The 13,507-nt window shown below is 52.9% G+C and overlaps 1 protein-coding gene across 4 annotated transcripts; it reads right to left on the reverse strand.

The window, feature by feature from the left end:
• Positions 1-3,037: 3,037 nt before the first annotated feature.
• On the reverse strand, positions 3,038-13,500 carry Plppr2 (phospholipid phosphatase related 2). 4 transcript variants are annotated; one of them, XM_023717022.1, is made up of 10 exons: positions 13,430-13,500; positions 12,050-12,214; positions 11,530-11,603; positions 10,477-10,665; positions 10,239-10,374; positions 9,098-9,369; positions 8,161-8,337; positions 4,776-4,898; positions 4,425-4,476; positions 3,038-4,292 (listed from the first exon to the last, which is right to left on the reverse strand). In XM_023717022.1, exons 3-10 carry the CDS (start codon positions 11,593-11,595, stop codon positions 3,949-3,951), a joined length of 1,359 nt encoding a protein of 452 aa, XP_023572790.1. In that variant the 5' UTR covers positions 11,596-11,603; positions 12,050-12,214; positions 13,430-13,500; the 3' UTR covers positions 3,038-3,948. The 4 variants fall into 4 exon arrangements, with proteins under 4 accessions (XP_023572790.1, XP_004632882.1, XP_012370562.1 ...); XM_004632825.2 differs by lacking the exon at positions 13,430-13,500 and adding an exon at positions 13,276-13,392 and having other exon boundaries at positions 10,477-10,590; XM_012515108.2 differs by lacking the exon at positions 13,430-13,500 and adding an exon at positions 13,276-13,392.
• Positions 13,501-13,507: the final 7 nt, after the last annotated feature.

Consider the following 13,507-nt stretch of genomic DNA (forward strand, 5'->3'; position numbering starts at 1 on the left):
AAAAATAAAATTAAATTTAAAAAAAATCCAAAAATGGGCTCCTGCAATGAACAGACACTTCTCAGGTGAAGCACAATCAGGAAATAAATATATGAAAAAATGCTCAATATTACTGGTCATTTGAAAGATCCAAATTATTGCTGAGATTCCACCTGAGAACCCTTCTCCTGTGTTGGTGGGAGTGTAGACAGGCACAACCCCTGGGGAAATCCGTGTGCAGAGGCCTCAGAAAACTGAAATTAGCAGGTCCCTTTAATCTAGATATTTCCTTTTTTTTTTTTTTTTTTTTTTTTTTGGCATACGAGATGTTGCGGCGTGACTGGAGTTCAGACGTGTGCTCTTCCGATCTTTCCAAAAGAATTAAAAACACTGGGGGCTGGGGATTTGGCTCAGTGGTAGAATGCTTGCCTAGCAAGCTGGAAGCCCTGGGTTCAGTCCTTGGCACCAAAAACAAAAAATAAACCTCCCCTAAAAACAATTCAACCAAAAAAAAATACAGTAAAATCAAAAAAGACCAAAAACAAAGAATTAAAAACACTGTACCACAGCGATATATGTGCACCATGTTTATAGCAGCACAGTTTGTGACAGGCAGATCTTGGAAACCCAGATGCCCACCAACTGATGAACAGATAAATCTGTGTATTTTTTAAACATAAAATGGAGTACTATTCTGCCATAAGGAAGCTTAAGACATTTCTAGCTAAGTAGATCCAACTTGAGACCATATTCTTTTTTTTTTTTTTTTGCAAAACTGGGGATTGAACTCAGGCCCTTTCGCTTGCCAGGGAAGCGCTTATTCTACTGAGCTACCTCCCCGGCCCCAAGACCATATTCTTATTTTTTTTTTTTTATTTATTTTTGGTGGAACCAGGGATTGAACTCAGGTCCTTGCACTTGCCAGGCAAGCGCTTATTCTACTGAGCTACCTCCCCAGGCCCAAGACCATCTTCTTAAGTAAAATAAATCATACACACACGTGTACATACCACAGTATTTCTCTGGTGTGAGAAAGTGGAAGTGTACCTAAGGACCAAAATAGGAAACAGGTATTGAGAAATAAGAAAACATTCAAATGGGAAGGGGAGTTAGGGATAAGGGAAGGGAAGGGGCAAGAAAAAGAAGTGGAAGCAAAAAGTGGAGATAAAACTTTTGTAGATTAGGAGGGGATGATGGGTGGGAAGAGGAAGGGCTAAAAGAACCAAGATATATTATGCAGGGGCACAATTCCCTAGGAAGGATGAGAGCATTAGGGAGATCTAGAAGGTAGCAATTAAAAACTACAGTATGGGGCTGGCCAAATAGCTCAGTAGATTAAAGTTCCTGCAGGCAGGCCCAGGTATTCCCTGGGCCTGCCTCCGGGTGCACTGAGACGGCCTTTTTTTGTTGTTGTTTTTGCAGAACTGGGGATTGAACTCAGGCCCTTGCACTTGCCAGGCAAGTGCTTATTCTACTGAGCCATCTCCCCGGCCCCTGAGACAGTCATTGATTACAGGTGCATGCCTGTAATCCCAGCACTTGGGAGGCTGTAAACAAGAGAATCACTGAGTCCGATCTAGTAGTGAGACCCTGAACACCCTGTAGACCCTTCCCTAAAAATACAAAAAACAAAAATGAGAAAAACACCCACAGAACTACAGTATGGTAGGGGTTGATCAACTACTGTGTAGCATAGTCAAAACCAAAGCTATCTCTGGGGAGATAGCTCTGCGGACTAAGTACCCGTCTGGCAAGCACAAGGACCTGAGTTTGATCCCCAGTACCACATGCTGTGCTGGCCCTGGGCGTGGTGGTACACAATTGTAATCCCAGCGCTGGGGAGGCTGAGACAGGAGGATCACTATGAGTCAGTCCTAGGCTGTAGTGAGACGCTGTACCAAATAAATAAATAATTTTAAAAAATGAAAATAAAGTTTTATTGAAAAAAATATAACCCCCCCCCCCCCGGTTCTGTCAAAAAAAGAAAAAAGAAAAAGAAAAAAATTAAACAAATGTGGGCAGGAATTTGTGTCTGGTCACGGCTATGGCCTCTGTGCTGAGGAGTGAGTATTTGTTTCCCACCCTCTACAAAATGTATCTCCTGAGATTTAATCTCACAGGCGATGGTACTGAGAGGTGGGTCTCTGGTAGGTGATGAGGTGGTCATGAGGGTGGAGCCCTTTAGAATTCGATTAATGACCATATAAGAGCCCCCCCCCCAGCTCCTCCACTCTTCTGCCGAGAAGGCTGTCCACCAGGAATGTGTCCCCGCCAGACGCTGAGTCTGCTACTGTCCTGATGGTGGGCTTCCCAGCCTCCCAACCTGCAAGAAGCTTCATTGGGTGTGAACCACCGAAGCTGTGGAATTCTGCTATGCACAGCCAGAAAGGGACAAGACAACCTGAGAAATGGTAGGCAAGGTGGGGGAGAGCAGCACATTCCCCCTTTCTGGTTCCTAGGTGACTCTGGGCCCCAAAGGGTCCGTGTGAGGCCCCTCCGGCCCTCAGTGTCTGTAGTTCCCTGCCCCTCAACCCTCCCCAGCCCCTGCGGAGTCCTCAGCAGCTAGGATCTGGGCCGAGCCCACAACCGCTCCTCTATTCTCACTCCCGCAGCCAGGCATTCAGGGTGGGGCTCTCTAGTGCCTTAGTACCCCCTGCATGTCGGGTCTCCTCAGTCTGTCCCTTCTGCCCTCTGAACACTAGCTGTTGTCACCAACAGACCAGCTTCTTTGGAAACACAGATCCGTGAGGTCTGTCACTGTGGATTGGGTGTCTTAGGGGATTCTTATGCCAGAAGAAACAGGAGCTCAGAGAGGTTGACCTTCCTGAGGCCCCCAACCAAGAGAAGCGGGGCGGGATTCTGACCCCAATCTGGCTCCCGTGGCCCCACGACGCCTCTCCATAGCTGTCCTCACACAGACGGCGCCAGCGCACCCGCAGCACGGAGAGCCAAGGCTGCAGTCCCTACCCACGCCCTGCCCACGCCCACAGGAGGCAGGCAATCGGTCAGCCTTCTGCTACAAACAGGTTTTTATTAAAGAGGAGTAGCCAGGTCTTTATTAAACTTGAGGAGTGGGCAGAAAGGGGGACAGTGTCTCCTCTGCCCACTGCCTTTGGCTGCTTAGGGGAGGGAGCCCCCTCTGACCCCCAAGATGGCACATCTGAGTAAGGCCCGGGCAGGTGGGCAAGGTGAAGAGGGACAGGTTTCAAGAAAAAAAAAGTCCTTCCCCGCAGCCCTATTAAGTAAAAGGAGGGGTTTGGGGGAGTGCCCTGGGCACAGGCAAGTGAAGACACAGCACCCTGAACCCCAAAACCTCAACTGGGGCAAGCCCTGTTTAGGTAGGGAATTGGGAGGGACTGGATGTGAGTACACGGTGGAAGGGAATGGGTACCCCTAGGACCTTGCTATTGGGGAGCCTTCTTCCAGCCCCTAACTGGACTCGGAGAGTCTGAGTGAGGACCTGGTGACAAAGGGCGACCCCTCCCCGTTCCCCTGTGTGCGCACGTGCCTAGATTCGGGCGGTCCCCCATTGACTGGAATCATACCCACCCATTCTAGACTTTCCGAAAGCCAGACCTCCTATTTGCGGGTCAGACACCGAACACTGGCTCGAGTTGCCCAATTGCCTGAAGACGCCAAGAAGTGAGAGGGAGGCTCCGGTTGGTTGGAATAAACTCCTTTTGAGGGAGAATTCTGGGAACTGGAGACTCTCACTGGCTGGGCATTGCCCAATAGGGTCAAGTTGTAGCCCTTAAAAGGCCAATCCCAGGGGCACGGTCCCACCTGCAGTTCTAGCCCTGAAGGTCCCGGAGGGCGCGGCTCTGCGGTTCTCGCAGCCGTCCTTCCAGCCACCTCCTGCTGTCCGGACCTGGCAGGTTTAGGGGCAGGGGGCTTTGGCACTCACATGGCACACGCGCGCGCGGCAGGGGAGTAACGGGGACAAGGGCCGATTCCGGGTGGGTGGGGGTCTCACAGCAGGTGGTCGCGGCTGGCGAACAGGTAAGGGCTGAAGTTGTCCCGGTGGAAGGGGGAGGGATAGAGTCCGCTGAGGGTGTACAGGTCCCGCAGCAGGGGCGTGGGCAGCAGCAGCTTCCGGCCACGCCCGCCGCCGCCCCCCGGACCCCCAGGCCCAGGGGAGGAGGGCGAGGGGCCCTGGCTGGGGGTGGGCGCGGGCAGGGGCAGGGGCAGGGGCAGGGGCGTCGGCTCAGACCTCAACCGAGGGCGGGGCACACGGGGCGACGAACACATGGCCGGGGCCCTGGAGGACACGCAGCTGGGCATCAGGTGGCCACGGCGGGCGCAGTTCTGCGGCTCTGGGGGTCAGGAGTCACAGCGGGCGATCAGAGCACAGGGCGGGCGGCCGCGGAAGCGCGGGGAGGCCGCCCTTGCCGGCGACTGCCCACAGGAAAGTCCCCCCGGTTATCCCCCCAGTCCCCACCACTCACTGGATGGGGTGAGCCGTGCCGGTGTCGAATGCGGCCTGCAGGCCTCGGGTTCCTGAGACAGAGAGGCAGAGGGAAGGGGCTAGAGGACCCCCGGACCCCGCCTTCCCAGGTAAGCGAGGCTCATCCCGACGAAAGCCCCGTGCAAAAGACAAAGCAGAGTTTCTGGGCTAAGTGCTATCCCTCTGGGACAGGAGGGATGGGAGGGAGGACACACTCTTCCGGCCTGTTCCTGTCTAGGACCTGGTCCACACACAGGCACTCCCCACCTCCTGAGGCCCCGACATCCCCGGGTCCTGCCTGACTTCCTGCCTCTTGGGCCCCCTCCACCCACCACCCCTCCAGCCCCCTTACCTGGGGCACACTTAACTTTTCGAGGGGGCTCTCCATGGTGGGCGCCGGGCCCATGTCCTCCCAGGGGGAGAGCCTTCGGCCAGAGGGGGGCCGGCTCTGGAAATTGTGCACCACACACGTGACCTTGGACAGAGGGAGAGCAGTGTGTTGAGGCCCATGACCAGAAACACAGGAGTGACATAAACATCATGCCCATTTTTTAGATAAAGACACTGAAGCTCTGGTTTTCAAAAAGAGGCCACGTTTTTATGGCCACTTACTAAGTAGGGGTCAAAGACCACTCTTTCCACCTAAAAAGCAGGGAGTGTTATTATTTACCCCTCAGGGCTAGCATTAGTAAGGCTGAGTCCTGCAAGGTCAGGTGTTCATTTAAGGTTTTGTTTTCTTTTAAGTTTTTGTGGAGTCTCAGGGCTTCACGGCATACAAAACACTTTACTTTTCTTTTTTTGTACAGGGGATCAAACTCAGGACCTTGCACCTGCCAGTCAGGCGCTCATGCCACTGAACTATATACCCCACCTTCAATTTATTATTATTATTAATTTATTTATTTTTGCGGAACCAGGGATTGAACTCAAGCCCTTGTGCTTGCCAGGGAAGCGCTTATTCCACTGAGCCGTCTTCCCAGCCCCTCAATTTACTGTTTAATTACAACTCAAATTCATTTATTTTGCTTTTGGGGGGAATTTTTATTATTTTTATTTTTTATTTTATTTTTTATGACTTTAGGACAGGGTCTACAGTCTCACTCTGTAGATCCAACTTGTAGTGATTCTCCTGTTTTCAGCCTCCCAAGCACTGGGATTACAGGTGCACAACACCATGGCCAGTCTCAATGTCTCAGTGGGTCCTGGGGGCGGGGCTGGCACGGCATGCAGGGGATCAAACCTGGACACTGCACTCTGCCTAAGCAGGGGCTGTCTGCTGAGCTATCAGGCCAGCCCCTTTTCGAGAGGTTTTTTGTTGTTGTTGTTTGTTTGTTTTTGTTTTTTTTTACAGGGATTTCCTATGTAGTTTAAGCTGGTCTTAAACCCACAGAGATCTTCCTGCCTCAGCTCCAGTGTTGGGATGACAGGTGTGTACTACCATGCCAGGTTTAGCTTCATTTAAATGATACTTTGGCACCAGGGAAATAACTCACTGGCATAAACACCTGTCTGGCAAACATAAGGTCCTGAATTTGATCTCTGGTACCAAAAAAATAAATAAATGCTATTTCAGCAGAGCATGGTAGCACATGCCTATCATCCTAGCATTCAGGAAGCTGAGGCAGGAGGATCACCAAAATTTGAGGCTGAGTTTAAGGCCAGTCTGGACTATGTAATGAGACTCTTAAAAATAACAACAAAAATTTTGATATTTCACACATTGTAAATGCATTGCATGAACTTTGAGCTCCGTCCCACATGGAGTTTGAACCCAAGGAACACTAAACCACATCACCAGTCCTTTTTATTGTTTAAAATTTGGGATAGGAAGCTGGGCATGCTGTTGTACACCTCTAATCCCAACACTGGAGAGGCTGAGGCAGGAGGATCACTGTGAGTTTGACACCATCTAGACTACATAAAGAGTTTAGCGAAAGCCTGAACTACAAAGCAAAACCTTGTCCTCAAAAACAAAACCAAGCTGACATGGTGGCACACTCTTGTAATCCCAGCACTCAGGAGACTAAAGCAGTAGGGTTGTGAGTTCAAGACCAGCCTGCGCTACAAAGTGAGTTCAAGGCCAGCCTGAAGTACACAGTGAAACCCTGTCTCAAAAAGATGCCACCCCCCCAAAAAAAAAAAACTTAGGGGTTCTCATTAAGTTGTCCAGGCTGGCCTTGAACTTGTTGGGTTTACAGACACACTCCACCAAACCCACCATGAATTTTTATTTATTTTTGGAACCAGAAATCAAATTTAGGACCTTGCACTTGTGAGGCAGGTGCTATGCTGCTGATTTACAACCCTAATCCTCTCCATAGATTTTTAAAATTTTCTTCAGGCAAAGTTATTTTTTGGAGGGCGGGGGAGATAACTCAGTAGCATAAGCGCTTCCCTGGAAAGCACAAGGGCCTGAGTTCAATCCCCGGTTCTGCAAAAAAAAAAAAAAAAAAAAAAACCCCAAATTTTTTTTTTTTTTTTCCCTTTTTTTTTTTTTTTTTTTTTTTTGCGGAACTGGGGATTGAACTCAGGCCCTTGCACTTGCCAGGGAAGCGCTTATTCCACTGAGCCATCTCCCTGGCCCCAGTTATTTTTTTGAGACAGTCTCTCACTATGTAATTCAGGCCAGCTTTGAACTTGTAATGGGTCAACTCACATTTTAGACTGTAAATGTAAATCTTGTGTTTGCTGTTGTGTAAAAATGTTATTCTTTTTTTTTTTTTTTTTTCAGAACCAGGGATTGAACTCAGGCCCTTGAGCTTGCCAGAGTGTAATGTAAAAATGTATACTCACTATTGTTCTAAGTTGTTTAGTAACTAGTGGCTGTTTCTTGCTGTTTGCTAGATAAAATTCCTACCTCACCAATTCCTGTTAATAAACTTAGCTTACAGAGATGACTTCAAAAGGAAATTAAATGGGCTTGTTTTTGCGAAACCAGGGATTTGAACTCAGACCTTTGCGCTTGCCAGGCAAGCACTTATTCTACTGAGCATTCTCCCCAGCTAAATGGTCTTTAATTTCTTGTAAGTGCAGGCTATGCAAGGCTGCATGCAAGTACTCAGGGGCAAGATAACCAGAAACTAAAGACAGCCCCAGGAAATTTAATTTGAGTAGTGGTCAGGATGATCCTGAAACCATTGTTTTGTTAGACAATGAATTTGTTTTACCAAACTGAATGTGGTTCCAGGTTTTAAAAAACCCCTGCTTCCTGGGCTAGCTGCCTTTTGTCCTCTCCTGCGTGAAAGCTGACCCAGGGGCCCTGAGCTCAGTAATAAATGGCTTTCCAAATTCCAATCTGGCTGATCTGGTTCCTATTCTGAGCAACCCCTAACAGAACTCACTGTGTAACTTAGAACAGTATCACTACGAGTCTGAGCTCCATAGTGAGATCCTGTACCAAATACATAAAAATAAAACAGGGACAACCCGCTCGCCCCCAACCCCCCACCCCCATTCCTCTCTAGGACAGGAGCTTTCTTTCCTCCAGTAAATATATTCTGCTTATAAAAAAGTCATTAAAACAATATTTAATCTTGATTGCTGAGTGATTGGGCACTCACCTCTTTAAATCTGACATTGGAGGAGCGCCTCAGCCTGACCTTGGTGCTAGTATTATTCCATTTCATGACCTTGCTGGGCCCACAGAGTCTACACTACCCACCATGAGGAAGGCCTGCCTTGGGCTAAGAGGGACACGGGTGGGGCGGTCTCCCATGTTTGGGTGGGCAGGGACTCACCAGAAAGGTGGCGATGGCCGCCCCAGTCAGGAAGCCAGCCAGCACATCGGACCAGTGGTTGCGGTACTCGGCCACACGCACCACGCCCACTAGGAATGCGGGGCACAGCAGAGCCAGGCAGAGGGAGGGCTTAACCAGGCGGGAGCCCTTCACGCGGAACACCAGGGTTACGTACATCTGCGGGGGCCACACATAGTTAGGGACAGGCAGAGCTGGGGACGCCAACCCTGAGGGGACCCTGCCTTTCTGTTTGCAGGCGTAGCCAGAACCTGGGGCTGTAAGGACGGGGTAGGGGCTCTTGCAGGGGGGTCAGGATCTGCGGCGTCTGTGCTCCCCAAGATGGAATCACAGAGGAGGAAAGATGCTTCTTGAGTTAGGGCATGGTCACAGAACCAGGGGAGGAGTCAGGGCCAAAGGGGCAGGCCCAGGAGCCCCAAAAGGTGGCTTCCTCAATCCCATGGGATCACTGGCAGGGTTAGAAACGTTAGAGGCCAGAAAAAGGAGTCAAAGCAAAAGCAGGGCAGGGAGTAGTCCTGTCAAGAGTCAGGGACCTAGGGGCTAGGGAGATGGTTCAGTGGAATAAGCTCTTCCCTGGCAAGCGCAAGTTCAATCCCCGGTTCCGGAAAAAAAAAAAAAAAAAAAGTCAGGGACCAGACGGATCCAGGAGGCGGAGTCAAACCCACCTCCCCAGCCATTCAGTCCCTACTGAGGACCTGGAGCCCCCGTGGGGTGGAGTCAAATCTCTTGGGCGAGGCGTTACTGAAGAAAGGGGCGTGGTTAGTCGCCAAGAGGCGAGATCATTGGACACAGCAACAGGTGGGTCGAATCAGGGGCGGGTTAGAGCCCCCACAAGGTAAGCTCCACCCCAGGGCTGGGACAGCACAGGGCTGGTTTCACGGAGGCCGGGAAGGACCCCACCGTCCTGCAGGGTGCTCACCGCCGTGTAGGTGACCGCATAGGCGCAGAGGGCCGCATCCTTGCAGGGGAAGGCGCGGCGTGCTGCGGCCACCAGGCTGGGGCTCCCTGCACAGGCTCCCTGGTCGGTGACAAAGCGGTCAGACCCTGGCCGGTCAGGAGAGGGCGGGGGGCAGCCCAGGGCCGTGTAGTTGGGACGGCACACGGACAAGAAGTGCGGCGTAGGGTTGCCAGTCACCACCTGCCCCGCGTTGGCAAAGATGGTCGTGGTGAACAGGCCAAAGGCGTACACTCCTGGTGGAGAGGGGCAGAAGGGGTTACTCGGAGTACCCTGATGCCCCTCTAGCCCTCCTCCTGAAAACCTAATGGCTCCATCGGGCCACTTGTTTCCTTGACCACCATGAAAGCACACTCGAAGCCACTCTGTCACTGGCCTGTGGTGTCTCTTTTCTTTGATGACACTTTCTTTGATGACACACCACTATGATGACACTTGCACCCCCTGGAGCCCTCACTTTGGTACATCTGGCCACTGTCCCTCTGGAGTTACCTCCTATAGGGAACAGGACTTCCTTTGGAACCCCACTGTAGCTGAGCTGGGACCCCCACACACCAACCAACACCACAAGCCCAGGCCCATGTCTGGGACTTCTAGGGAAGCCCCTAATGACATTTCTGGGCCTGCTGGTACTCACTCCTGCACCAGTTCTTACTGAGTTGATCCCTGTCTCCCTGAGGCTACACATGAGCCACAAGCTGGGTCACCAGAAGCCCTCTTTCCCGGGATAACCACTGGGGATTAACTTTGCTGTCCATGCTGTGACTGTGACAAGGGCTCCACTGAATGTGACTGCCAGTCTCATCTGCTTGCCCCATGGCACCATTATGTTTGCTCACCAACATATCCCTCCTTTTCCACTTGAGGGTGCCCTGGGCCCATTTTGGGGTTCTCTTCTCTCTTCATCATGCATGGGGTGGATGCCACTGATGTCCCTGGAATCTCCACTACATTGGGCCTAAGCCCAAGTCCCCCTTGGTCCCCGGAAGCTCCCACCACAGCAACTTTGGGACTTCTTCCTTCCCACCTGGCTCAGGGCCCTTCACCTCTGCCCCTCCCCCCTTCCCAGGACCACAGAGCCAGCCCCAGGTCCCTCCCTACTCACCCAGGAAGCGGACCAGCCTCCGCAGTGGGGGGCTGAAACGGCAGCAGGCCCCCGAAATGATGGTGCTCTCCCCAAGGACGGGGCTGGATGAGGGTGGTGTGGGAAAGAAGGCCCGCGCCAACTCCCCCAGCAGGATCTGTGGATGACACGAAGGTGGGGACTTCCTGGCCTGCAAACTCGGGTCACCATCAGCCCCCACCAAGCCTTCCTGCCTCCTGGGAGGCTCCCTGTGTCTCACCGTGAGGGTGGGCCCAGCAGTGACCAGGGCATAGATGAGGGCGGGAGGTGCTCGGCTGGTGGCCTCGGGCCCTGGGTAGGGCTTGGCATAGGTGCTGTCATAGCAGAAGAAGCCCTGCGTGTGTACTGGGAAGGTGTCCGTGAACTCCAGGCGGTAAGCGAGCAGGACCACGATGCCCAGCAGGACTGACTGTGCCCGGCCAGGGCAGGAAGAGGCAGACAGGGAGAGAGGTCAGAGGTGTGGAAGCCAAGGAGACAGAGACACAGAGACGGAGGGAGAGAGACAGATCCTGGACAGGAGAGGTCAGTTGGGCATGGGGATGCACGCCTGTCATGTCAGTACTCAGGATGCTGAGGCAGGAGGGTCGCTGTGAGTTCATGGCCAGCCTGGGTGACATAGTGAATTTAAGGCTAGTGTGAACTACATTATGAGACTCTGTCTCAAAAAACAAAACACTGGACAGAGACCAAGACAAAGAGGAGGGAGAAAGGGGAGGAGAGCGGTAGGAAGGAAAATGAAGGACTTGGAAGAGTTGGAGATAGAAATAGAAGACAGAAGGGCAAGAAAGGCAGAAAAAAGAGGACAGGAGAGAAGGGAAGGGAAGGGAATAATAGGGGCCCGGGGAAAGAACAGAGACATAAGGACAGACATACAATGGGGAAGGCAGCTAATAAGAAGTGACGGAAGTACTCTCAGCCACTGCAAGTGCAACCCCTCCTGTGGGTACAGCGTCCTAAGCCCCTTCCTTGCATGAAGTCATTTTACTTTCCTTATATAGCTCTAGGACACAGGACTCAAGTTGTGCCCATTTTATGGATGAAAAAACTGAGGCCCAAGTGCTTAGAGTCCTGCAGTATGGATGGATGAGACAAAGGACACTTCTGAACCTAAGCCACTTTTCCAGCAAGGGGGCACCAGCATTGAAGATCCCAGGGTGAAAGAGTGAGGTGGAAAAATGGATGCATGCAGAGTGACAAGGTGAGGAAGAGGACGGGCTGGGCAGAATCAGGAAGACAGGTGTGTCCCCTCAGGGAAAGGTCCTGAGGCCCTCACCTCCACAAAGACAAAGCAGGGGATTATGGAGAAGCTCCTTTTCAGGTGTGGTCTCCCTCCCGCCATGGCTGGGCCTGTGAAGATGAAGAGGGGTGGGTGCTCCAGGTGGACCACGGGATGCCTGAGCCTTGCAGTCACACCTCTGCAACCCAGGGCCTGCCCCCCCACCCCCGCCCATCCTGACACCACCTGCCCAGCCTCCTCAGGGCCAGAGATGGTCCCCTTCCTCCCTAGCCTAGGAGGAGACTGTCACCGACCCTTTGGGGAGGACCCCTCCCCCTCAGCTTTTATAAAAGATCCCAGGAGCTGTGTGGAGACCCCTCCCCCACCCCACCCCGGCCTCCTTGGTCCTCTCAGGCTCCATGTCTGCTGCCGTGGGCTGACAGCCAGGCCCCCTCCCACTTTCTGCTCTCTCCTCCCCCTCCTCCTGAGCCGCTCGTCCCACCCCCCAGCCATTCTCAGGGCCAGCACTTCAGGAGCAATACAGTCACACCTAGCCCCACCGTCCCTTGGGCCTCACCTGTGAAAGCACCCTAGGGCTTCCTACAGGCCGCCTCCACCACCACACTCACAGCCACTGCTGGTAGCCAGCAGGGCAGCGATGGTCACCTCCATTGTGCAAGGGGGGAAGTTGAGGCCCAGGCAGGTGAGGGCAGGCACTCTGGGGCTCCATTCACAGGTTACTCTGCAGCGTGACATGGAGGGTGAGGGTCACCAAAGGTCCCAGATGCCCAGAGCCAACGATACTGGGACTGCCAGTCTACAGCCTAATTACAGCCATCATACCGGATACCACACAACACACACACACACACACACACACTTACCTCACAACATGGCATCCATCACAATGACGACCAGGCATCTTGCATTGGGTACTGCCTCATGGTGCACAAGACAGGCCGATCTCATTCACACAGATCCCCAACACCCACAACAGTCATCACACACACACACACACACCACAGTGCACATGGCCTGTCATAGACACCTACACATATTAAGCACATCCCCCACACACAAACACAGTCAAACGGGCCCTATCTAAAGCGCAGCCCCAAGCCAGCACCCCGCCACGGATTCAAGGCTGCCAACACAACTGAGTTGCAGCAGCCACCTCACACAATGGGAGTCGCCTAACCGGTCACAGAGTCACACCCCCAGCTACCAGGCAATCAATGACAGCCACACACATTCTCATCCACCAAGACAGTCATGAGAGACACACGCACCATCCACAGTCACAGCCACGTGGTTATACAAGGGCACATACATGCAGTGTCTCTCACACACACACACACACACAGGCAAGGCACACATGCCATTGCGCGGAAATAGGCACCATCACAATGAACATACCACAGCAACACAATGCCAGCGACATGCACACAACCATCCTGACACCACATCACACCAGCCACACGGTGAAAGAGTCACACGGCCAACCACAGGAAGCCACAATGTTACAACCAAACACACAAGCAGACTGACACCACCCCAGCAGCTACACAACTACAGCCACTGAAGACAGCCATAGGCTCATGGACACACCCGAAGCCAAAGATGACAGCCACAGGACCACAGTTACACAACCACAGAATGACAACCACACAACCACAGCCACCCACAGTCACCCTCACCATCGTTGCTTGGCTCCCCAGGGACAGGGTCCTCCGCAGGCTCCCCTCCCCCAGCTCCACCCGAAGCCCCAGCTCACCGCCTCCCTTCCCCCTCCTCGCGCCGTACCGAAAAATCCCGATCGCTGGAACCGATGTCCCCACCTGAACTGTCAGATCGAGGGTAGGAAGCCCCCAGGATGGGGAGGGGGCGCCCCAATCCCCTCCCTGACCCCCGTCTCGGCCGTCCCCGCCACTGCCTGAATCCGCTCCGCCTAGACGACCTGGCGCGGGAGGACCGACGGACGGACGGACGGACGGACGAGTGGCCCAGCTGGCGGACGCCGGGATGGGGACACGAT

The sequence above is a fragment of the Octodon degus genome, unplaced genomic scaffold (genome assembly GCF_000260255.1).
Source record: "Octodon degus isolate 3935 unplaced genomic scaffold, OctDeg1.0 scaffold00050, whole genome shotgun sequence".
Lineage (NCBI taxonomy): Eukaryota > Metazoa > Chordata > Mammalia > Rodentia > Octodontidae > Octodon > Octodon degus.

Bases quoted from the DNA above. Each gene is read 5' to 3' on its own strand.
- Plppr2 (XM_023717022.1), bottom strand. From the start codon at position 11,595: ATGGCGGGAGGGAGACCACACCTGAAAAGGAGCTTCTCCATAATCCCC. The intron at 4,899-8,160 runs GTGAGTCCCTGC...CCTCTGTCCAAG, and splicing joins CGGCCATCGCCACCTTTCTG to GTCACGTGTGTGGTGCACAA. The intron at 4,477-4,775 runs GTAAGGGGGCTG...TCTCTGTCTCAG, and splicing joins AAAAGTTAAGTGTGCCCCAG to GAACCCGAGGCCTGCAGGCC.